Source organism: Pygocentrus nattereri, chromosome 1 (genome assembly GCF_015220715.1).
Source record: "Pygocentrus nattereri isolate fPygNat1 chromosome 1, fPygNat1.pri, whole genome shotgun sequence".
Taxonomy (NCBI): Eukaryota; Metazoa; Chordata; class Actinopteri; order Characiformes; family Serrasalmidae; genus Pygocentrus; species Pygocentrus nattereri.
This window is the reverse complement of record NC_051211.1, coordinates 28,461,781-28,486,654: the sequence shown is the minus strand read 5'-3', so window position 1 is coordinate 28,486,654 and position 24,874 is coordinate 28,461,781. Positions and strand designations below refer to the sequence as shown.

The 24,874-nt window shown below is 38.8% G+C and overlaps 1 protein-coding gene across 1 annotated transcript in view; it reads left to right on the top strand.

The window, feature by feature from the left end:
- Positions 1-24,353, top strand: part of ube2h (ubiquitin-conjugating enzyme E2H (UBC8 homolog, yeast)) — a 54,810-nt gene extending 30,457 nt beyond the window's left edge. The window contains exons 3-7 of the mRNA XM_017710691.2: positions 14,185-14,259; positions 14,472-14,511; positions 15,886-15,938; positions 17,490-17,618; positions 22,377-24,353. Coding sequence (XP_017566180.1) covers positions 14,185-14,259; positions 14,472-14,511; positions 15,886-15,938; positions 17,490-17,618; positions 22,377-22,501 — 422 coding nt within the window. The 3' untranslated portion in view covers positions 22,502-24,353. The remainder of the gene's footprint in view (positions 1-14,184; positions 14,260-14,471; positions 14,512-15,885; positions 15,939-17,489; positions 17,619-22,376) is intronic.
- Positions 24,354-24,874: the final 521 nt, after the last annotated feature.

The window sequence follows — 24,874 nt, the reverse complement described above, 5'->3', positions numbered from 1 at the left end:
AATCCTTTGCAGGCAATGACTTCTTTGCCTCCTAGGTTGCTTTCCCAGTAGGTTTTGGGTCATTGTTCATCTGTACTGTGAAGCGATGTCCAATCAACCTTGCTGCATTTGGTTGAATCTGAGCAGAAAGTATATCCCTGTCCACTTCAGAATACATCTGTCTGCTTCTGTCTTATCACATCAATAAACACTAGTGACTCAGTGCCATTGGAAGCCATGCAATGCTCATGCCATCACACTGCCTCCACCATGTTTTACAGTGGATGTAGTGTGCTTTGGATCATGAGCCATTCCAAGCTTTCTCCATAATTTCTTCTTCTCATCATTCTGTTACAGGTTGATCTTAGTTTCATCTGTCCAAAGAATGCTGTTCCAGAACTGGGCTGGCTTCTTTAGATGTTTTTGGTAGAGTCTAATCTGGCTTTTCTATTTTTGAGGCTGATTAATGGTTTGCACCTTGTGGTGAACCCTCTGTATTTGCACTCATCTCTTTATGGGTAGGCTTAGATACTAATACACCTACTTCCTGGAGAGTGTTCTTCATTTGGGTGGATGTTATGAAGGGGTTTTTCTTCATAATGGAAAGGATTCTGTGATCATCCACCACTGTTTTCTTCCGCGGATGTCTAGGCCTTTTTGAGTTCCCGAGCTCACCAGGAATGTACCAAACTGTTGATTTGGGCACTCATAAAATTTCTGCTATCTCTGAATTATTTTATTTATTTATTTATTATTTTTTGGTCAGCCTAATGATGGTCTGTTTCACTTCCATTGAGAGCTCCTTTGTTGTGGGTTCACAGCAACAGCTTCTGATTGCAAATGCCACACCTGGACTCAACTCCAGACCTTTTACCTGCTTACTTGATGATGGATTAATGAGGGAATAGCCCATGTAGCACATGAAATAGCTTTTGAGATAATTGTCCAATTACCTTTGGTCCCTCGAAAAAGTGCCAGCTACATATTAAAGAGCTGTAATTCGTACACCTTCCTCCAATTAGGTTGCGAATACCCTCAAATTGAGTGTCTGCATTTTAAGCCCATGTTGATTATACAACTGGTGAATGTTTTGGTAAAGAGCTAAAATGCCAAAACTTGTCACTGTCCAAATATTTCTGGGCCTAACTACATCGCAAAGTGGCATGAAAAGTGCTGTGCAACCAAAGATTGTTCAATTGGCATGGAAATTGGTATGCTGTTACTACATACTGTCCTGGATCAGAATCCATGATGCTGCTGTCATATTTGAAAAAACATGGCCGCTAGGAGCCAATCAGATTTCAACAGGTATTTGACAGGATCAGAATAGGTCAATCACCACAGAACTTGACGCGTGTCTCCAGGTATGGAGACTCTACTGCCAGTTGAAGTATGACACACATCAAACACTAGGGGACGCTACTCATGTTTTAAAACACTAAAACAAGTAAAAGTCTATGAAGTTCAGACAATAAAGATGAACTTGGCTTCAGATAATACTCTGAAGTGAACCTTAATTTTTATACATAATTTACTAACTACCATTGTTCTACAAATTGTTCTACACTGTTTGAATTTGATCTGTTTTGAACTAGTCCTACAGTTTACATCTTACCATCTCAAATCTGGTCAAAAACCAAAGACTGGAGTCGGAAAGTAAATAATTATAATTCACTTTCACAAAGCCAAATTCATCTGGGCAGAGTTTTTACGACTCCATTATCTGTATTTCTCATGTACATTGTCTTATCGATTGAGACAAATTGGTACCATTTTGCCCTTAAATGTTTGACAAAATTGTACTGGCAAGTGAACATGGATTAACACACATTTCCTGATTGTAATGATATGACGATAAAGCGCTGTCCAATTGACACCAAACTCGGTACACTTGTTCAATGCCTAACACTGAAACAAGGTACAACATTTAGTAGTGCAAGAGGAGACCCGAAAATGTGGGTGATGCTCAAATTTCAAAACGTATGTATATACAGCTAGGTGGTGATATAACCAACAAAAAAAGTGTTGCGCAACCAAAGGTTTTCTGATTGACATGGAAATTGGAATTCTATTACGTGCTATCCTGGATCAGAAGCTATGAGGCTGATGTCATATTCAACAAAACAGATTTCAGTCAGATTTCAGCAGGTATTTGCCAGCCTTAAAATTAGGTATTGGCCACTCACTGCTCGTTATAAAGCAATAAATCGAGTAAGAGTCTTCTAGTGTACAAATAATGAGCATGCAGTTAGTATCAGATCATGCTCTAAAGCGAACCTAGCAACTTTGCAAAAGCAAGTCGATTAGGGTTATTTATTTATTTATTTATAGGGTTAATTGTTACCTTTTTTTTTTTCTACAAATGCACATTGTTTGAATATGACCCATGTTGAACTAGACCTACAATTTACGTCTTACCATCTCAGTTCTGGTCATGAACTAAAGAGTGGAGTCTGGCAGTAAATAATTATCAAAAAATGTTGACACTTTCACAAAAGCATGTATGCAACTTGTCAATGAATCCATTTCTTAGAGTTTTTAACGAATCTGTTATCTGTAATTCATACAAACATTTGTCTACCAAAATTGGTGCAGACCTACAGAATAATACTCTGAGGAAGCACAGCAGTTGTGGTCTAAACTGACCTCCAGGCGGCACTATAGCATGTTATCCTATATAAATTATGTAAAATGAACATAACTTTCGATCAGTTTACATTGAAGAAATGCAAATGTTGACAAAAACTCAGTCTTCAGATGAAACCACTTCATCCTTAGACTATATTGTGCTGTTAATCATCATTAAAATATATACAAAATCATAATGTACATTTCCCATTTTATTTATTTAAGTTAATCAAATATAAAGTATTATTTGAACAAGTGTCATTTTTCTAAAAGTATATATGTTCAGGTCATATTTTGGTAGGTGATGGGTTTTCGTTTTTCTCCGTTTCATGTGTATTAAGGTTTGTGAGTTATGTATGATTTTTACAACTATAAGAAATTAAATGGCAAAAAGTTATGGTATGATCTGTAACATGCCTTTTTATCAGCTTTGTCCAAGATTATGACCACACCACTTTTAAAACACCACACCACTATAGTGATTTGATGATGGATCATGTGATTACTATGAAACTATTACGAGCGACAAGCTTTTCAGTGTTCAGAGACAATTTTCAGAAGTGTTGTGAAAGACCAGATGTCTGGGTTGCTCTTTTATACCCAATTATGTTACTGACCTGTTCCACCAGGTTTTTGCTTGTTTTCTTTCTCTGTCAAATTTAAAGTGGTCTGTGGGTGGGTGGGTGTGTGGGGGTGTGTGTGTATATACATATACGTACACATACATAAACACACACACACTACATATATATTACACAATATATATATCACACACATACACACATTTTATTTGTGTGTGTGAGACATATAGATAAATGTGTGTGTGTGTGTGTGTGTGTGTGTGTGTGTGTGTGTGTGTGTGTGTGGGAACACAGAAATAACACATCCTAGATCTGAATGAATGAAATATTCTCATTGAATACTTTGTTCTGTACAAAGTTGAATGTGCTGACAACAAAATCACACAAAAATCAAATTTATTAACCAATGGAGGTCTGGATTCACACACAAAATTAAAGTGGAAAAACACACTACAGGCTGTTCCAACTTTGATGTAATGTCCTTAAAACAAGTCAAAATGAGGCTCAGTATTGTGTGTGGCCTCCACGTCCCTGTATGACCTCCCTACAACGCCTGGGCATGCTCATGGTGAGGTGGCAGGTGGTCCTGAGGGATCTCCTCCCAGACCTGGACTCAAGCATCCACCAACTCCTGGACAGTCTGTGGTGCAATATGACGTAGGTGGATGGCGCGAGACATGATGTCCCAGATGTGCTCAATCGAATTCAGATCTGGGGAACGGGCGGGTCAGTCCATAGCTTCAATGCCTTCATCTTGCAGGAACTGCTGACACACTCCAGCCACATGAGGTCTAGCATTGTCCTGCTTTAGGATGAACCCAGGGCCAACCTCACCAGCATATGGTCTCACAAGGGGTCTGAGGATCTCATCTCGGTACCTAATGGCAGTCAGGCTACCTCTGGCGTGCACATGGACGGCTGTGCGGCCCTCCAAAGAAATGCCACCCCACACCATTACTGACCCACTGCCAAACCAGTCATGCTGAAGGATGTTGCAGGCAGCAGATCGCTCTCCACGGCGTCTCCAGGCTCTGTCACGTCTGTCACATTTGATCTGTGTGAACCTGGTGTTCTCTGTTAAATGCCAAGCGTCCTGCACTGTGTTGGGCTGTGAGCCCAAGACCCATCTGTGGACGTCGGGCCCTCATACCATCCTCATGGAGTCGGTTTCTAACAGTTTGTGCAGACACATGCACATTTGTGGTCTGCCTGAGGTCATTTTGCAGGGCTCTGGCAGTGCTCCTCCTGTTCCTCCTTGAGCATAGGCAGAGCTAGCGGTCCTGCTGCTGGGTTGTTGCCCTCCTACTGCCTCCTCAACGTCTCCTGGTAGCGCCTTCAGCCTCTGGACACTACGCTGACAGACACAGCAAACCTTCTTGCCACAGCTCGCATTGATGTGCCATCCTGGATGAGCTGCACTACCTGAGCCACTTGTGTGGGTTGTAGAGTCCGTCTCATGCTACCACGAATGTGAAAGCACCACCAACATTCAAAAGTGACCAAAACATCAGCCAGAAAGCAGAAAGGTACTGAGAAGTGGTCTGTGGTCCCCACCTGCAGAACCACTCCTTTATTGAGTGTGTCTTGCTAATTGCCAATAATTTCCACCTGTTGTCTGTTCCATTTGCACAACAGCTGTGAAACTGATTGTCAGTGTTGCTTCCTAAGTGGACAGTTTGATTTCACAAAAGTTTGATTTACTTGGAGTTATATTGTGTTGTTTAAGTGTTCCCTTCACACACACACATATATATATATATATATATATATATATATATATATATATATATATATATATATATATATATATATATATATATATATATGTGTGTGTGTGTGTGTGTGTGTGTGTGTGTGTGTGTGTGTGTGTGTGTGTGTATGTATATATATATATATATATATATATATATATATATATATATATATATATATATATATATATATATATACATATATATAAAAAATAAACACATGTATACACACATTATGTATGTGTGTATAGTGTGTGTATCTATATATCTCAGCAGTGATGCGGGCTCTTTACCGGTCTGTTGTGGTAAAGAAAGAGCTGAGCCATAAGGCAAGGCTCTCGATTTACCTTACCGGTGGATCTACATTCCCACCCTCACCTATGGTCATGAGCTTTGGGTAATGACCGAAAGAACGAGATTGCGAATACAAGCGGCCGAAATAAGTTTCCTCCCCAGGGTGTCTAGACTCTCCCTTAGAGATAGGGTGAGAAGTTCAGTCATCCGGGAGGGACTCTGAGTAGAGCCGCTGCTTCTCCATGTCGAGAGGAGCCAGCTGAGGGGGTTCGTGCATCTGGTTAGGATGCCTCCTGGACGCCTCCCTTGGAAGGTGTTTCAGGCAAGTCCACCCTGGAGGACACGGGGGAAGACCCAAGACACGCTGGCGTAACTATATCACCCAGCTGGCTGGGGAGCGCCTCGGAATCCCTCCCAGTGAGCTAGTGGAAGTGGCTGGGGAAAGGGAGGTCTGGGCCTCGTTGCTGCACCTGCGACCCGAACCCCAGAGAAGCGGAAGATGATGGATGGGTGTGTGTATAGACAGACAGACCATCTGTTGAGTTTAAGAACTTCCCTCCTTTTGGAGGGAGTAGGTGTAGTTCCAACAGTGATGATACATGGATCTATCCTTACAATATAGTTGGGCAGCAGCAAATAACTCCTACAGATTTTTGTTTTTTGTGGAATTTCCTGTTTCTTTCAACTCCAGTCCTGGGGCCCCAATGCACCGCAGGTTATCCTGCCTTAAAATACATGGTCCAGCTCAGCAGCTTATTGTTAAGCAGGTTGCATCAGTTGCTAGACCAAATTTATTTATTATTTATTCATGAACTTGATCTACAGTGGGTGTAGAAATGGACACTGATCTGTGACATTGAGAAGACTAAAGAGAGTCCTGAAGACCTCAGACTTCCTTTTATAGGCAAAAGACAAAATATCTTGCCTCTTAAGCCAGAGCACTCCTGTATTTCTAGAGCCTAACCTTCATGCAAAGTTTAGCTAAAACCAGATGTAGCACATTTGATCTGGTTAATAAAATCCCCAAGAATTACTGCTTGGCAAGTTTAAGGATTAGAACCAAACTTCACAGATCATCTGATCTCAAGGAGTCAGAATAGGTCCCCTGCTCTTCAGCTTACATGTTAAGTAATAGAACAAATATTATGGAAATTTTACTCTGCTGTCATTATTATTATTTTTAATATTGAAATGGCATTGAAATTTTGTCTGTTCAAAAAGTACATCTGTGGCTTCAGTATCTTTTTATATAACTGTGTACCAGTTTTCTTACATCTACCGTGAGAAATTTCTGCCCATTGCTCCGTACAGAATTCTTTCAACTGTGCAATGTTTAGAGGCTTCTTGCAAGTACAGCCTGTTTTAAATCACCACACAGCATTTCACTGGGATTCAGATCTGGGCTTAAGCTAACTCTACATTTCTTCTTTTTGAGCCATTTATGGTAGATTGACTTGCATCTTTGGGACAGTTTTTATTATCCTGTATGAAGATCCACTGTTTAGCTTCAGCTTTTCACAGATGGTATTGCATTCCAAAGCCCACTCTGGTATGAAAGAGAATTCATTGTCGAATCTGTGATTTGCAAGTTGAGGCAGTAATGCAGCCCGAAACCGTAACCAACATGCTTTAGAGTTAATATGAACTTTTTCTGATCAAATGCTGTTTTTGTTTTTTGCCCTACATGTCTTGTGTTACTGTGACCACACAACTCCATGGAACATTGTTTCAGAAGTCCTGGTCCTTGCCTAGATATCCATTCGCAAATGTTTGTCTTGCTCTTTTCTTTTTAGACAGCCAAGGCTACCTCCCTTGTAGGAAATTGGCTTTATATAACTGAATTCTGGAGTCACAAAAATACCTAAGTATACAAACCCTCCTGGGGTGACCACTTGATGATAAACGTTGGGTTAGTGGTAGGTACTGATTTTAATCAGCGTCTGCCTTTTAAGTTAATTTTGTAGCCTGAGAAGGAGCCAAACAAATTGATGTTAAGGAGTGCTGGGGAGAAAAGGAAGGGTGACCAAGCACACCCTTGTCTAGTTCCCCTATGTAGAGAGAAACACTCTGACCTCATACCATTTGTATTGATTGATTGCTTTTGGATCTTCGTACAACACTTTCACTCAGTTAATAAAATTAGCACAAAGATTAACCTTTGCATAACAAAAAATAAGTATGACCGTTCTACACGGTCCAATGCCTTCTCTGCATCCAGAGAAAGCACTATGCTGCTAATTCCTCGTTGTTTGTTTTAAACCTGAATTGCATTAAGCTGTCTAATGCTGTTATTTGAATTACGACCTTTTATGAAACCAGTCTGGTCATTGTTGATTTCATAAATAGCAAGATGTTGTTTTTTTTTTTGTTTGTTTGTTTTTTTTTTTTTTTCCTTTTTCTAAACGCGAGACAAGTATTTTGTCGAGTATTTTCCAATGTGAATTATATAATGAAACAGATATATATGAGTAATTTTCTAGGCATTTACCTGTTTTCAAAATGAATATATTTGCTTCTCTCAGAATTCTAGGGAGTGTGTCAAACAAAGAATTAATAAATATTGCGATTGTAGGTTCGACCGTTAAGGTTTGAAACTCATTAAAACTCCTTACCAAAAACATCTGGCCCTGGGGCCTTACCATTCTGCATCTTGACAGCGGCATCAACCACTTCCTTTTGGGTAACGGGCATCTAGTACTGACTTTTGTTCAGAAGAAGCAGTTGGTAGCCTACGTTTTGGGGAAAGAAAACGTTTGTGCTAGTGAGTCCTCCAATTGTTCAGAGGTATAGAGATTTACATAACTTAATGAATTGTTTAAGAAATTACTTATTTTCAGAAGTTGCTTTACCATCAGCATCAGCTGCAGAAGTAATTATCTGGGGAATCTGAATTCTTATTTGTAGGAGAGGCTAGGGGTTTGTCACAATGTTCATACTTTGTTTAGCTCATCTGTTTCTTTTCTTGTGTGAGCAAATATTCCAGGGCGCACCTAATGGCAGAAATTTCTTTTAATAATTATTTGCGATGCTGATATGTCTCTCTTTATTTATCAAGTTGGTTTCCAAAATCTTTCTTGATTCAGATATCTTACTTTTTTCCCAGAAGCTGATTTTCCAATTTTTTGATCATCGCCATTGTATGATTAGAGATTATATCTAGAGTATAGCATTGATATGGTGGAGAGAAATATGTGGTTTTATAATTTGAAGGGTGAAGAGTTCTCCAGAGATCTATGAGGTTTAAATTACAGATACCCCTAATCATGTTGGCTTTAGCAACAGGGGCTGCACTCCTATGTGTAAATCTATGAGGAATTTATATACAGTTAACATCTCAATCCTCTCCTCTGCCTCCTGGATGCGCTGGGCCAAAGTTAGACGACTAACTCTGTATTGCTTCAAAAACTCTTGAAAACTAGGTTTCAATCACCTTCACATGTTCTCTGTCATGTCTTGCATGGCTTGAAGTAAGTTCGGGTCTCCTGATGTGTCGGATTTGCTAGCAAAGCTTTTTGCTGGCAAAGCCAGCAGTGGCTTCACCAAAGTTCGACATGGTACTAGCTTTTGAGTTGTCAGAGACCATGCTGTTGGCTGCAGCTTTTTCTGAGTATTTTTATATTTCATGACGATGTACTCAAGGTTTTTTGTGAAACAGTTGTCCGGTCTCTTTTTTTTTTTTTTTTTTTTTTTTTTTTTTTTTTTTTTTTTTTTTTTTTAGATAACAGGTCCATTTCAAGCCAGTTTCTCAAGTTTTGTGCAAGAACATGCTAAATTTAGTGAGAATAGCCACACAACTTTGGAAAATTAGGCGTTCACTCTACAGCGCCCTCTACTCTCACGCCAAAAGGGAGATTTTATATTGCCAAACCTTTTGTTTATATTATCTAGCATTTCCCCGTAGACACTACTGTGACTGGTTGTGTAGTCTAGACATTCCAAACCCCTCAACTTTACTTGAACAAGAGGAAGATGTAGCTCGGCCCTTTTTGTTGAACAAGATCTTTCTTAATGGCCCTCCTCCTTCTTTGAAGCTTTGCCCCCGCAACTTTGTGGATGAGTATTACTGAAAGTTTATCTGAAATGATTTATATGAATACATCACGTCTTGTTACTGAAGTTGACAATCCCCCTGAATATCTGTTTTCATTGCTGTGGGATACAGTCCATTACCGGTGTCGGACAAACAGAGGGAGAAGCTGAAGCTGTTAAATCCATGGTCATGGATGCTCTGTGTGTTCACTCTGGCAGCTCAGACGTTCTTATGTGCAGCGTTCTCTGGAGGTTCAATATATTTGGCTGTGTCCTGTTCAGGCTGAAGGATTTCTCAAGTGAAACCCTTCTCTGGAGCTAGATGTATTAACTCTAATGATTGGCTGTACTAATAGCTGCTGTTTGTATTGTTCCCATGTGTCTCTGGGTGCATTTGCATGTTTTGAACTTCTGGCCTTTAAAGTCCTAAGTGATTAAACTGGTGTTTATTTGATCTACTGACCTTGTAAGTCACACGATTCTTTAAGACTTTTTAGAATGGTCATCTATTGTACTTAATTTTGACAGTGTTTCACAAGTGGGGAATTTTAATATCCATGTGGATGGAACATAAAGGTTTTATTTTTGAGTCTGTCCTTCAATCTAAAGGTGTAAACCCTAAACACATACACTCTTGGTTTTTCGGGAATACTCAGGTGCTAAATTTTCATCTATTTTTAATGGTTTATCTTTTAAGTTTTAGCTTGCAGATGTCCCTGATTTGGCTAGCTCTTTTAATAAACTATGCTCAGCTATTTTAGATGTGGCTCTATTTATGATCAGTATAAAAACAGCCTTGGTTCAGTTGCAAAAACTCTGAAACTGTCCTTGGTTAAATATTTGTAACATTGGCTGTGAAGAGTGAAGAGTTTTTAACCTTTTTTTTTAATGGCCAGAATAGTCATGTTTACATGCAGCCTAATAATCTGTTAATAATATGACTAATAGCTAAATTGGAATAGAACACGTCCATGTAAACACCTCAATCTGAATAGTCTAGTCCGATTGAGGCCAAATAGAAGAATAATAGCAGTGTAAACACCTGAATCCGATTACATTCTAATCGGAAGGTGTAAGTACGTTCTGCGCATGGGCGTCACGTCATAGCGAAAGGTTTATGATGTTCAACATGGCGGAGCAGAAACTGGTCTGCAGAGGAGACGAAGTTCATGCTCTGATCTTTAAAAGACGGCGGTGGGACGGATGTCCAGCTTTTGTGTCTCAGAACACGATGTCTTCTAAGCCAATAAAAACACAAGCGTGCCAACTGGAAACTCATCTCACGCTGACTGGATGTCATGTGGTGTTCGCTGTCATGGTAACGTTTATTCCATCTCCTCCTATGTGCATGGGTGTTCTTCCTGCTAGCTCTACTGATATTTTGAATCTGGTTACTCCATTTACTTTGAGTTAATAACAGACTGCGTAGCACTTTCAACCCTCATTTAGTTACTGTGCTGTTCTTCCTTTCAGTTTTCTTAAACGTTTTAGAATTTGTTAGTCCTTATCTGCAAGCAAATGTGAATCTCTTACCTCAGGGTGTGTTTACGATTGTTTTAAAGCGGCCAGTATGCAGCCTCTTAAGAAACTGGGCTTTTGACCCTAATGGTTGTTCAAGCTTTAGACCCCTCTCATATTTTGGAGAAAGTGGTTTCAGATCAACTTCTGCATCAATTGGAGGCAAAAAGCATTTTTTAAATGTTTGTCTGGAATCTAACAAAAGCATAGCACAGAAAGGGCTCTTATGAGAATTATGAGAGGAGGAGGGGTATCTCTTCTGGTACTGCATGATCTTAGCGCATCCTTTAGTAGAATGAATTGTGATATCTTGAAAAGCAGGCTTAATTCAGTGCCTTATACATGTGCCTTAATCAAGGAGCTTTGGCCAGACTTCAGTTGGTTCAAAATGCAGCTCTTAAAAATTAGACATGGGAAACATCAGCCCCATGCTAGCCTCTGTTCGCTGGTTACCAGTAAAATTAAGGGTTGATTTTAAAGTACTTACAAGGCGTTAGACTGTGAAGTGCCTGAATACATTTGAGTTTTTAAGTTTCCCAAACAACTACCAGGTCACTGAGACCCTCTAATAAACGGCTGCTTGCTCCTAAAAGTAAACCGAAAGGAAAGCATTGTGCTTGGTGATGTAAGGCTTGGATGCTACTGCTCAGCCATGGACACCCATTTCATGAAGTTCACTACACTGTTCTTGAGCTAATCTGAAGGCCATGTGAAGTTTGGAGGTCTGTAGCGATTGACTGCAGAAAGTTGGCTGAGTTGCTGCCGTTCCCAATCGCTTCCACTTTGTTATAATCCCACTGACAGTTGACTGTGGAATGTTCAGTCGTGAAATTTCCTGGATACTGAATTTGTTGCACAGGTGGCATCCTATCATGGTACCACACTGGAATTCACTGAGCTCCTAAGAGCGACCCATTCTTTCACTAATGTTTGTAGAAGCAGTCTGCAGGCCGAGGTGATTTGGTTTTATTCAAACCAACAATGTAAATTATACTTTGGAATGTGAAACAAAGCTGGGCTGTGGATCTACTTTGTTTGTTCCATTTGAAGTATTACTAAATGTCCCCGTTTGTTGAGATTAGTTAATGCCATTCCTGTACATAATTTTGTTTTTCTTCACATTTCTGGCCAGCGTACAAGCAATTCTGTGTGTTGTGGTGTTTTTTTTTTGTTTTTTTTTTTGTTTATGGACAGTTTGAATTAACTGGTTCAGAAAAACTAGGTAAACCATCAATGTCAGAAATGGCAAATGCAAAATATGAAAGCAAGGTGCTATAAAATTATAAGTTATGACAGTATGAGCTTCTGTAATACGAATTTGTTAATCTTGACCTGTCAAATCTTAAGGCACAAGGATAGGAAGTTTCTGTAATACTGCACTGGGACCATAAATTGGATTCCAGGGGCCATGTTACAGAAAATTTGATCTTTTTGTCTGAAGATCTGACGGAGAAAAACTTAGTGGAACCATTTTGCAGTGTAGATAAATATAACATCATTATGCATGTTATAGTGAACTACGCTGCCTTGAACAGTTACAATGACAAGCAGAAGGTTAAAAATGGAAGTTAAGACAACACTGGGATTGTTCTAAAGTTTAGGACAGTATTTAGGAAATTCTGTCTAGTGAGGATGTTTCTGTAATGCTGTTTTCTTATCTGTAGTTATGTACCTGTTCTGTAATAGCTGAAGGTGTCATAGTGACTGAACAGATATGAGTTGGGCTGTTTTTGTGACCAGCCCCAGGTCCAGAATTAAATATCTCTGGGCTAGTGAATAGACCATGCAATCACACATTTCTCCAAAATGGCTTTGACTTTAAATACGGATTGATTTTTGTTTTTGTGCTCTGACATGATGCAACACCTTTTGATTACAAAAAAAATATAGCCACAAGTGGCAATGAGCGGGTTCAAGAAATTATAAAGTTGTTCAGGTGAGTGAACTGAGTTATATGACACCAATTGTTTATTGATCAACCTTGTAATAACATTGTAATAACAATTTAATTGAATAAGTGTTTGAGTGCTAAAGCGCCCCCTAAAGGCCAATCTAGACCAAAAGTGGTACACTCTCTTAGAGTCTGTTTTTACACATCCTTCAAGTTTGGAGATGATCTGGCCAATGACTGAGTTCTAGCAAATCAAGTTAGCAGTGCCATGACCGCAGTAATTTAATTGATTTATCCACACAACACTGAGTAAAAAACTCAACATGCTTTTGATAATTATTTACCTGGAGAGGCCCCAGAATCATTCTAGACCAAATTTGAAAAGTTTGGATCAAAATCCAGAGACTAGTTCGAAAAGCATGGTTTTCAAACAGTTAATGATTACTAAAAAACGGTGTCTTTAGTATTGTAGTATATAGTATATGTCTCATTGCCCTTCAAATATCACTTATAATATGCGGAATAGATGCTGAATGCAAAGTTTCAGCTTGATCGCATTTACGGATGCTGAGAAACAGCTATGTAGCATTAACCCCGCCCCCTAATTACATATGTGCATAAAAATCGAATGGCCACCTCAGAATCTTCTGCCGAATATGTATATCAAGTTTGAATTTTCTTGGCTGAATGATTCTTGAGTTACAGATTTTAAAATTAATTCTGAATTAATTAGAATATTTCCAGAAGGGTTCATTTGCATATGACAGCCATGTTGTTTGGAAAACTTAATAATAATTAATGTTCCTGCTCTTCTGAAATTTTTGAGACCAAATGCATGAGGATCAGGCGAAAATTGGAGGACTAGTTCGCAAAAGTAGGTTTCGTATATTTTGCAGTATTGTGAAAAATCTAAGTGGGCGGAGCTAAATGGTCCAAATACAAAAGTGGTTTGTTTGGACCCAAGGAACTTAGAAAAAAATGTCATGTCTGGCAAAAATCTGGTTTAGGAGTTATAGGCCCAAACGCGTTGACCTGCCCTATAGCGCCCCCTTTTGGCCGACTGGGCTGACTTCTTGCGCCTGAGTAGCGGGAGGGACTACTACCTATTGACCAAGTTTCAAGTCTGTAGGACTTACGGTTTGGGCTGTGCGTTCCGTTTCACGGCAGAAAAAGAATAATAAGAGAAATCTTGACAATTCCAATAGGGAATACAATGCACTATGTGCTTGAACCCTAAATACCTGATAAGTGACTGTTCAATTTTTTTGAGCCATAAGCTTATTTAAGCTATTGGTAGCTGCAGGATGCATTTATGCTAGTAATAAAAAATAGTTTGGACTTTCCCATCCATCCATCCATCCATCCATCCATCCATCCATCGAAACTTATAGCACACAGATACAGTTACTTCTGCACAGAACTGCTGAAGGCTTGGAGTGTAATTGAACCCTAACCTAAGTCTATTTTCCTTTTGTTACCAAGATTTCTAAGTATTTTTCTTTTTTCATTGCAGCACCATATGAAGGGGGTGTATGGAAGGTGAGAGTAGATCTTCCCGACAAATACCCCTTCAAGTCTCCATCTATAGGTAAAGTATCACCTACTACCATAGCATTGTGTGCTTACCAGATAACATTTCCTATGTCATGATATTGTAATTTTTGCTTCACAGCCACTAAACGAATAATAATGAAAAGAAAAGAGCACCCTAAAAGAAAGCAGTTAATTTCATGGACCAGATTGCAAAGTTAAAGCTTGTTAAACGTGTATACTGTTCCTACCTCTTTGTTGTTTCTACAGGCTTCATGAATAAGATCTTTCATCCTAACATTGATGAAGCGTAAGTTGGCATTTATGATTGTAGCTGTGTTTGATGTGTGCCAATAACAAGAGCCTGACCAATTTTGTTGACCGTAAATTTTGTTACCGTGCTGGTTTTAGAATGTAAAAGTTCAGGTAACCGATAATGACAGCGATGTAATTTATATGGTCAGAAATTCAGCCTGTCCACATGATAAAGGTCAGTTTCGGATGCATTCTTGATGGTTTTAAGTTAACCATGATGGTGTTTTATGCTCAAGTTGACTATTTCAACCTACACTGATCAGGCATAACATGACCACCTCCTTGTTTCTACACTCATTGTCCATTTTATCAGCTCCACTTACTCTATAGCTGCACTTTGTAGTTCTGCAGTTACAGACTGTAGTCCATCTGTTTATCTGCATACTTTGTTAGTCCCCTTTTACCCTGTTCTTCAGTGGCCAGGACCTCCATTGGACCCTCACAGAGCAGGGATTATTTGCGTGGTGGATCATTCTCAGCGCTGCAGTAACACTGATGTGTGACTTGTTAGTGTGTGTTGTGCTGGTCTGAGTGGATCAGACACAGCAGTGCTGCTGGAGTTTTTAAACACCTCAGTGTCACTGCTGGACTGAAGTCCACCAACCAAAAATTATCCAGTCAACAGTGTCCTGTGACCACTGATGAAGGACTAGCGGATGACCAACACAAACTGTACAGCAGCAGATGAGCTATCGTCTCTAACTTTACGTCTACAAGGTAGGAGTGGACAGTGAGTGGACAGTATTTAAAAACTCCAGCAGCACTACTGTGTCTGATCCACTCCTACCAGCACAACACACAAACTCACAACCATCACATCAGTGTTGCTGCAAGGGCTGAGGATGATCCACCACCCAAATAGTATCTGTGAGGGTCCATGGGAGTCCTGACCACTGAAGAACAGGGTAAAAGGGGGGCTACCAAAGTATCAGAGAAACAGATGGACTTCTCTTCAATTGTAGGTGCACTTTATAGTTCTATATAGTAAGTGGAGTTGATTTTAAATGGACAGTGAGCGTAGAAACAAGGAGGTGGACATGATGTTATGCCTGATTGGTGTATATTGCAGTTATAAAGTCAAGCAACTTGTGGTTTCACTTAGCTCACTTGGCATGAAACGATGGAAAGAAAAATTTTCTCAATCTTTTGCTAGACAGAAAACAGCGCATCAAACTTCCACATCAGTGACCGTAATGTTGACGTTGGTATAGTTCCTCACATCATGAGTGTCATTTAATTATTTGCTTTCAGTTTCTATTTTAATGCAGTCACCTTCAGTAATATTGTTACGAGGACGGCTTGTCATACAGCAAGTATAATACAAATGTTATGTATGAAATGCACTGGAAACTGTCTGTCCCCATTACAGATCTGGGACCGTGTGTTTAGATGTGATAAATCAGACATGGACCGCGCTTTATGGTATGTATACAGTTCCACTTTGTGTGTGTGTTCAGTGGTAGTGGCATACTTGTTAGGCGGCGTGTTAAAGCAAGGCAGAGCAGGTAATGGTGCTGCTGTTGGAGTGTGCATAAAACTGTAACCCCTTGAAAGATAAAATGTGATTCATAATGTATGTCACGCTTTACTTCAGGGATACACCAATACCCCTTTCCCCTTTGGATACTGATACTAACTCTATCTAATCTAACAATCTTAAGTGCTGATATTTATTCAATTCAACTTTTAAATATTTATTTTGGCAAAATGTGTCGTGTGTCACAAATAAAACCAAGCTTGCATGAGATTGCATTAGAAATAACACGCATTTTAATAGCTGAAGTAAATACAGAATTAAGCAATAAACTTGTGGTTTGTACACGTGGCAAAAAACGGTGCTAAATGTTTTCACGTATGAATTTATTCGTCATTATCTCCTGCGTGCATCCTGTACAGTCATGCTACATCTGAGCATCAAACTGTGCTGAAGACATGGAAATATTTAGTCATTCATGCTGCCGCATTCAGTAGCAGTGATTCAGTCAAAGGTGGGCGGCAGACGGGGCTAGTGGACACTCTGACCCGGATAATGGGCTGATATGCTGAAGGCTAAAGGCTGTGATCACCCGAAGTAACAACCTGTAGTAACATTTAACTCTGTGTGTAACGAACACTACACGGCAGCAAATGAGGCATTACTGAAAGATTGTTTCACTTGTTAGACATGTTATAGTTACACTCTATCAGCAAGCGACACATTTTACTCAGCTGAAATTAGAATTCACACATTTTTTTTCAGCTGTTTTATTCAGAGGTTGGCTGACCAGAGCCAAGTCACTGGGCTATCTTTGGCCACGTGTTCACAGTGCATTTCTAGAAATGGTTTATGCAGCATTTACAAAAATAGCAGTAGAAGTAGAAACTTGCGGGAGTTATTTAGGTATGCTCACTACCTTTTACATGAAAGGCTATTTAGTGTGAAACTCCAAAGAGAAATGGACGGGGCTTTAATAAAATGCTGAAGACATGAGGTATCAGTTGAACTATGCAAAGTACAACTAATAAATAACAGTTTAGTATTTGGCAGCCTATAGAATATGGCTGCTGAATGTTTTATTTGAATGCCCCTACACAATCTTACAGAGCAAGAGTAGGGAACCTGAGGACTAGTAACAAGTCTGACTGTATGAGTAGTCACAAATGTCTGAATAATTAAATAGGAAATGGGGCAATTAATTAAATGAACAGTTGATTAACATTGAAGATTATGACGTTTGAGCATACGAAGTATGTTTGTGCCTTCAGAGCGAATATTTTCCACGGTAGCAGTCATTCTAAACGCAACAAAACAGTTGTTAAACATGGGTTTCCATATCTTGGCTGTTAAAGTTTAATTGCAATGCCGATTCACTGGCGTTTTTTTTATGTTTTTGCATATTTATATATTAACTACATAATAATTGCGCTTGGGTGCAGTTTTACAGTGACATTTAATGTAGCTTTCTATTTATTGTCCATTTCTGCCCCTCACAGACCTCACCAATATTTTTGAGTCGTTCCTGCCACAGCTGCTGGCATACCCCAACCCCATCGATCCCCTGAATGGGGATGCTGCAGCCATGTACTTACACCGGCCAGAAGAGTATAAGCAGAAAATCAAAGGTAAATTATGGTTGTGTTTGTTTCCGTGAGAAAGTGGCTTAAAAATTCTGTTTCCATAAACATGATAATCTAGGGGTAAAATAGGTAGCCTAAAATACAACTTCAGCACATGCACACAGATACAGAATGTATAACACAGATACAACACAATTCACAACAATAAATTCCTTTAAAGCAATTCTCTAGATTGTCAAATCTTGGTGCTACACCATATAATTTCTTGGCTGAAACTAAAACCCATTTCACACCAGATGCGACATCACACTCATAGTAATCCTGAATCACTCCACAACGTTTATTTCTCATCATGTGACGTATCATAGCTATATGAGGAGTGGGAAATGCATGTGGGTTCATAACATTAACTGACAGAGGAAGCTGTAGCAAGGCAAACTGACTTGTTAGAAACGTTGCATCCTTTGACGGTGCCACATGAAAAGGGTGTATACTTTAATCTAAGCAAAAATATAACACACTCACTGAGATTTTAAGCAGCATAGAAGTGAACAAGTTTAATTTTTGTTAGGTTAAATTAAAATTAATTTTATTAATTTGAAATTTTAAATATTTTAAGAAGAGAGAATTCTAGACACATCAATAAAGTCTAGAGACACAACTTCTGGTTCTAAGCAATTTTGCCAAAAACAAAGAATTATGAGTGATTGGACTCAATTTGGAGCTGTTTTTACTGCCTCAGTTAAAAGACGGAGACATACAATCTTTTTTTTTTTTTCCATGCTCTTTCTAAAATGATTGCCAACAATGTAGTCGACTTTGAATTGGAATCACTATGCATGGAGCTTGACCCTGACATGTTGCATAGCTATCAGTCTTGACTAGACAAGAACTGAGTATGTTCTTTACTATAAATCTTTTAAATACTGCCATAACCAATTAAACCAGCAGTCTGCTACAGACAAAAAATAATTGCATTTGACGTATGGACCAGTCGCAGTCAGGGGAGGTTTCAGAACAAAAGATGTGAAGATTAGGAGTTTTGCTTACCAGCTTGAAACCTACAGCACCATGTGAACTCAAAGCTAAGCGTTGCTTTCTTTTTGAAGTTTACAACTAGTTTTATCTTAATTTAGATACCAGAAAAGAATCATCAGTGATGTTAGTAATACAGATGTGTATGCAAAAGTGTGGGCACTCCTGGTCAAAAAATCTTTTCCTGCAAATATTAATGCACATTTACTTTTTATTTGATTAACCTCAAAATTCAAAAATAAACGTCCAATCTGACGTAATTGCGGAGAAAACGAACAACTGCAGATGTCACATGGAGGCTTCGTAGGAGCTTCATTCCACAAGAAGTATGCTAAGTGCTTTGGCACAGACATTGATATTTCACTGTGAAACACGCATTTGTTAAATAAACTATTTATACCTCCTAAATGTAAGATGTGAAGTCTATTATTTGCTAGTGCTAACTAGTAGTAAGCACCAAAATCACACAGGTTATCTTATATTTAGGTTCACAAGAAGATGAGGCTGAAGTTGGCTTTTTAATTGCCAGCTTTTTGTTCAGTTTTGCATGTCACTTTCATTAGTCATGCACGGCCTTTGCAATTCCCTTCTCTAGCAGTGGCTTCAGGTTTGATGTTGTTCGATTAATGAGTCTTTCATTACAGAAGCTCTTTCAGGTTTAAGTACATGAAACACTACATGCAATAAATGCAGTGTTTAAAGTAACGAAGCAACACCATTTTAAATGGTTTAAATGCCATTCAGTGCAAGTTTTGTTTTTTTGGTGTCTGGGGAAAATGATACATAAAAAAGCCTCATCAAATTATGCCAAATCTTTCAGTATTTCATTTGTTTACTCTTGTGCACCCTACTACCACTTTAACTTTCCATCTTTCCAGTCTTAATAAAGACTTGCAGCCCTCTGAAGAAAATGTGATCCCAAGTGACAAACCAAGCTGCTTGTTCACTAGGCAGTGTAAATAATTAGGATTGCTTATCATTTGAAACTTTCCCCAAAAAATACCATCCAGTACCACTATGCTCAGCAAAAACCTGGACTGGACATGAGTTTTGGACACACATCTAGAAGTGACAAACTGTGTAAAGCCAATAGATGAAATGAAATGATGTTTTAGCATAGCAAGAGGAATGTTCTGAATGCCCTAAAGTAAAAAGGCCAACCAAATCTTTTAATAACCTATCAAGCATGAATTACTAATATTTTCTGGAATACTGTTCAGGTTTATGAGACATATAAGACATGGATTTTTACCAACTGAACTGTAATTGATCCTTACAGTTTACAGAAAGTTGGCCTCAGCTGAGCAAAGTGATCTGACAGGCTGTAACACTTGATTGTGTGAGGCCTTTAAGGGCTATCAATGTCATAAGCAAACTAATAGTCTACATGGCTTTTGATAAACAGTTGTCGCATTCTGAGTCAGTTGGGGCTGTAGAGAGAGTCCGTCATACACTACAATAGTGTAATCTAGAAGTTCTAAAGGCATGGACTAATTTCTTGTACAGTTAGTATGTTTGTCTAATTTTAGATACATTTTTGCTAAAAATGGAGTCTAAAAGATAAAGTAAACTTTATCTGTACAGGTGTTTTAAGCCAAGATTACAAAGTGCTTGATAATAAAATATTTAAACAAAGTTTAAAGACCACCTGAAACTAATGGAAACAAAAAAAAATCACAACATAAACGCAATTAAGCACACTACTTGTGATTTGCTAATTGTGATTACAACTCAATGAAAGCTAAAGAATAATGTTTTAAGCAGTCTCTTAACTTGTAATGGAGTCTAATATCAAGGGGAAGACCCCGCCCCCCCCCCCCCCCCCCCCCCCACCCCCAGTAGATGCTTAACACTTTCTAATTGACATATAAGAACCAACTTAGAGCAGTTCCTGATGTGTATAAGTCTGTTCACCAAGGTACTGGTATCTGGAATATCAAAAACAATACTAAACTTGAGACATCCGCTTTAGCAGTGTGCATTAGAATGACATTTAACATTTTTAGAAAATCTGTTTCTGCTGAATACCAACTTGAAACATTCCAGAAATAATGTTCGACTCCAATACTAGCAAGTTGAAAATGAGCCTATACAACATATAAACAATGATATGTAGCAAATGTTGCCTGTTTATATCCTCCACGCTATTTTATGGTAGGGGAAGCACTGCAGAATCTAGTTTGTCTGAAATTCACAGCAGATAAGACAGTGATCAAATACAACTTTGATAACATTTATAAGGGTACTAGTACCAGCTAAGGCTGACTGATGATTGTCATCCATCAGCCCACTGTTGCCTTTAGTCTGTGAAAGTTTGTGCTTAAACATGCTGCAAAGACTACAGCTGACAGCTGGCACACACAGTTCATTTGTTTCTGTGAAAGGGAACAACTCTGCTTAGTACCCTGTAAAACTGCAGCATACTAAGCAAAGAATGTATGATGTTTGAATGTCTCAAGCTTCGTGTCCATGTTTAGCTATTCCTGATGTAAATATCCCATGCTCTGTTTTGTTATTATATCGCCAGAGCACATTCAGAGCGCTCATGTTTTTTTTTTTTCTTTAACAATAACATGAGCGCTCTGCGTGCTCTCGAGTGCTGTTTGCTTGCATTGCTTTCTTTTTCTCCATGTGCGAGTTATGAATTGCTAATATTGAGTACCATTAGAGTAGCTTGTTTGTGTTATTAGACCATATCGAATTGCTTTTAAAACTAGGAGGAATCCTGTAGTAAGCATCTGTCTAAACACAAAGTTCTCCAGAACAACAAATAGAGAAGTCAAGTTGGATTGCAGACAATGCCCCAGCCACACTATTAGTGAGTAGGAAGACTCTCTTCCTCCCCTCTCAGATTCACACTAGCCAACCTGGGCATGCGTTAGCTGACGTAACAGAATTATCAGCTTTCTCTTCCAAGCATATTCAGCAGTGTAATGGCATTGAAAAATATTTGTTGACGGCCCCTCATGACTCGGCGCATTCACCCTCCCAGCATGGTAACTTTGTGTGATGGGGTGGGGTAATTTTCTATCTGTCTGTCTCTGTGTCTGTCTGTCTGTCTGTCTATCCATCCTTCCTCCTTCTCTAATCCCTAATGCTTATATGTGGCTAAGCCTGTGTAAGAACGCTTTGTCTCTCAACATTAGATCCTGCACTGAGACTTTGTTTAATACCAAAACTACAACAAGCTCATTTCAAGAAGTTAGGATACACAAACACAGTTAAAACACTCAGATCAAATACCAGATGCAAGCTATTTTAAGGGAGTGGGACATGTAAACACCCATAAGCGTTTAATAGAAACCTAGTCACAAAAATGCAGTCTAGTAGCTGCTGTTCATTTGCCAGATGCCACATAGGGTAAGCACTAATCCCTACAAGATAATCTTTAGTTGTTTTAATTGTTTTGTTAAAAGTTTCTGCAAAATGTTCCAGTAATGTTGAATGTATGTAATATGCATTAACTTTTATTCTACTGTATGCCTTAATGTTAATAGGTTAATAGGTTTGTTGAATCAACTATTTAAAAAGTGCTCATGACGGTGCCACCCAGATGCTCCACAGTACCCTTTTTTGCCTAATCCTCTTTTGTTAATGTGTCTCTCTCTCTCTCTCTCTCTCTCTCTCTCTCTCTCTCTCTCTCTCTCTCTCTCTCTCTCTCTCTCTCTCTCTCTCTCTCTCTCTCTCTCTCTCTCTCTCTCTCTCTCTCTCTCTCTCTCTCTCTCTCTGTCTCTCTGTCTCTCTCTCTCTCTCTCTCTCTCTCCCCAGAATATATTCAAAAATATGCAACAGAGGAGGCACTGAAGGAGCAAGAGGAAGGTGCAGGTGACTCTTCATCAGAAAGCTCCATGTCTGACTTCTCAGAAGATGAGGCACAGGATATGGAGTTGTAGTGGAAAATGAACACACCTCTTCTTTATTGCAGAGACTATATAATTTCCTAACATGAGAAGCAGACTATAATCATATTTAAACAAGTCAATTTTTATTATTATTATTATTGTTATTATTATTATTTCTGCTAAACCTCGATTTTTATGAATATCTAGCATTGATAATGAATACATCGCCCTCTTTTAGGTGTTTAGCTGGTTCTTTGATTCTCGCGCTCTCTCTCTCGCTCTGTCTCTCTCGCTTTGTCGATCTATCCCTCTCTCCCTCACTCTGTTCGCCCCCTCCACAACTAACAAAGGCTTGTAGTGCTTTTCCTACATTCCATGTTGGTGTGTGTGTGTGTGTGTGTGTGTGTGTGTGTGTGTGTGTGTGTGTGTGAGACTACAATACAAACATTCACTACCGTGTATTTTATATTTGACCCTGCTTCAAGTATTTTTTTTTCTTTTCTGTGTGCCACGGTCAGTTACTTTGTAGAATCTTAATGATCAGTTTTGTTCTGTGTGGTCAGGAATTTTCTACATATCCAAAATGTTGGTAAAATATTCTGAAGTACCAACTAAAACATAACGCATAACAGTATAACAGTACTAGAGCCCTCTGCAGGCTGAAACAATTTTTGGAAGCACAAAACTGGTAAAAGGTGGTCATCATAGTGTGTTTTGTATTGTGCTGGTTGTGCAGTCTTTCAAATTGTATCACATGTGAGGTTTCATGTTCTGTAAATGACCCTACTGAAAAAAAAACACAGAATATAAGTTTTTCAAAGACTTAACTTGATAAATTCAGATTCAGATTATTGTTGGAGTTTCTCTTGTTCTTGGGAAAATGTACAAGCCTGCCGCGCTCTGTAATGATGGAATATATGTGCATTGGGACTCCTGAGAGTGCTGCTGGATTATTCTCTACTGGTAGTTTCAGTTACAACCAAGTCCTGCAGCCTAGAATTTTAGAAGCAGTGTGGGTTTTATTGCTCCAGGTTCATTGGACCTGTTAAACCGCATTTTTGAATGCCACACCTTTTTGCCCCATTAATAGTTTTTTGGGTTGTTTTTTTCTTCACAGATTTAATAGAACTTAATGTATGTTTTTTTGTCACTCCTGCTTTGTCTGACATAAAAGAAGAACTAGAATTGAAGAGAAAGCTACACCATGAGGACCTGTTCACTGTTACTGATATTCATAGTAATTCTATTTACTAACTCAAGTTTCTTTTTTCTCTTTGGATTTGTTTGGGGGGAAAAAAGGAAAAGTCTAATTATTTACAGTCTCTCTTTCACACTTTTACATGCCTTCTAGTTGGTGAAGTTACAGATGTGGCACAAGACTTAAATCTGCTCAAAGCTCGTGTCACATGCACAATGAAATATTCATTGTGTTTTGTTTTTTTCGGGGGGGTTGCAAAAATAGGATTTGTGTTTAAAGGGGCTGATTAAGTCACTTTGTGACACTAATGTCAAAATTATTTTGCCATACTGATGTTGAGACATGCATGTCTAGTAATAAAAGGCAGAATTCTCCTGTTCATCTTTTTATCTACTTAAGTTTATGACCCAAATGATCATTTTTATTTTCAAAATTGCACTCTTGTTGGAAGGATTTTGTCTCAAGCATTTCTTGTTTTGTAGAGAATTCTACCACTACAAGGTCTGGTTTCTGAGACATGGGGAAATGCTTACAATGTTAGACTGTTCAGTGGTTTTACATATACATCAAAAATCAAGAAATCTCTACTGTCTTTCCCCCATATTTGCAAAATGGATGCACTTTTCATTTTCTTCCAGGTTTTAGTTGAGTCTAATTTGACTATTCTCTTTCCAGAAATAAACTAGTGCATTGTTACTACACTGATTCCTCACGTGACTGGGGTGTGTGTGCTATCATTGCAGGTTGTGGGGGGAGCTGAACAGTGTGGTTTGTATTTAGGATTTTGTTATCCATGCACCGGTTTCTCACATGCTCTGTTTAATGTTTGCTGTTCAGTAGGAATTTTACATACATGTGTATTGAGCAGTCACACAGAAGCTGCCTTCTCTGATCATTTAAGCCCCGAAGAGTGGTCATAAAGTGATTTGAAGTGATCAGGACAAACAGGAACCTGTCTTTAAAAACAAAGCACAAAACATGGAAAAGGGTTGTGATAACCACCCTAGCCTGTTTTTGTTTTATGATGAGTAGAATCAATCAATATTGTTACATGATGCACAAGTGTTGTGTTGGCTCGTTTAGAACTCTTGGGAAGAACAAAAAAATAGCATTTGTAGGATTCATTCACTTTCTTGTGCATAATTACAAAAGGTGTTTAACTTCTTGTAGATCTAGTTTACTTGGTAGGGTGGTGAGAAAAAAAAAAAAAAAAAAAAAATATATAT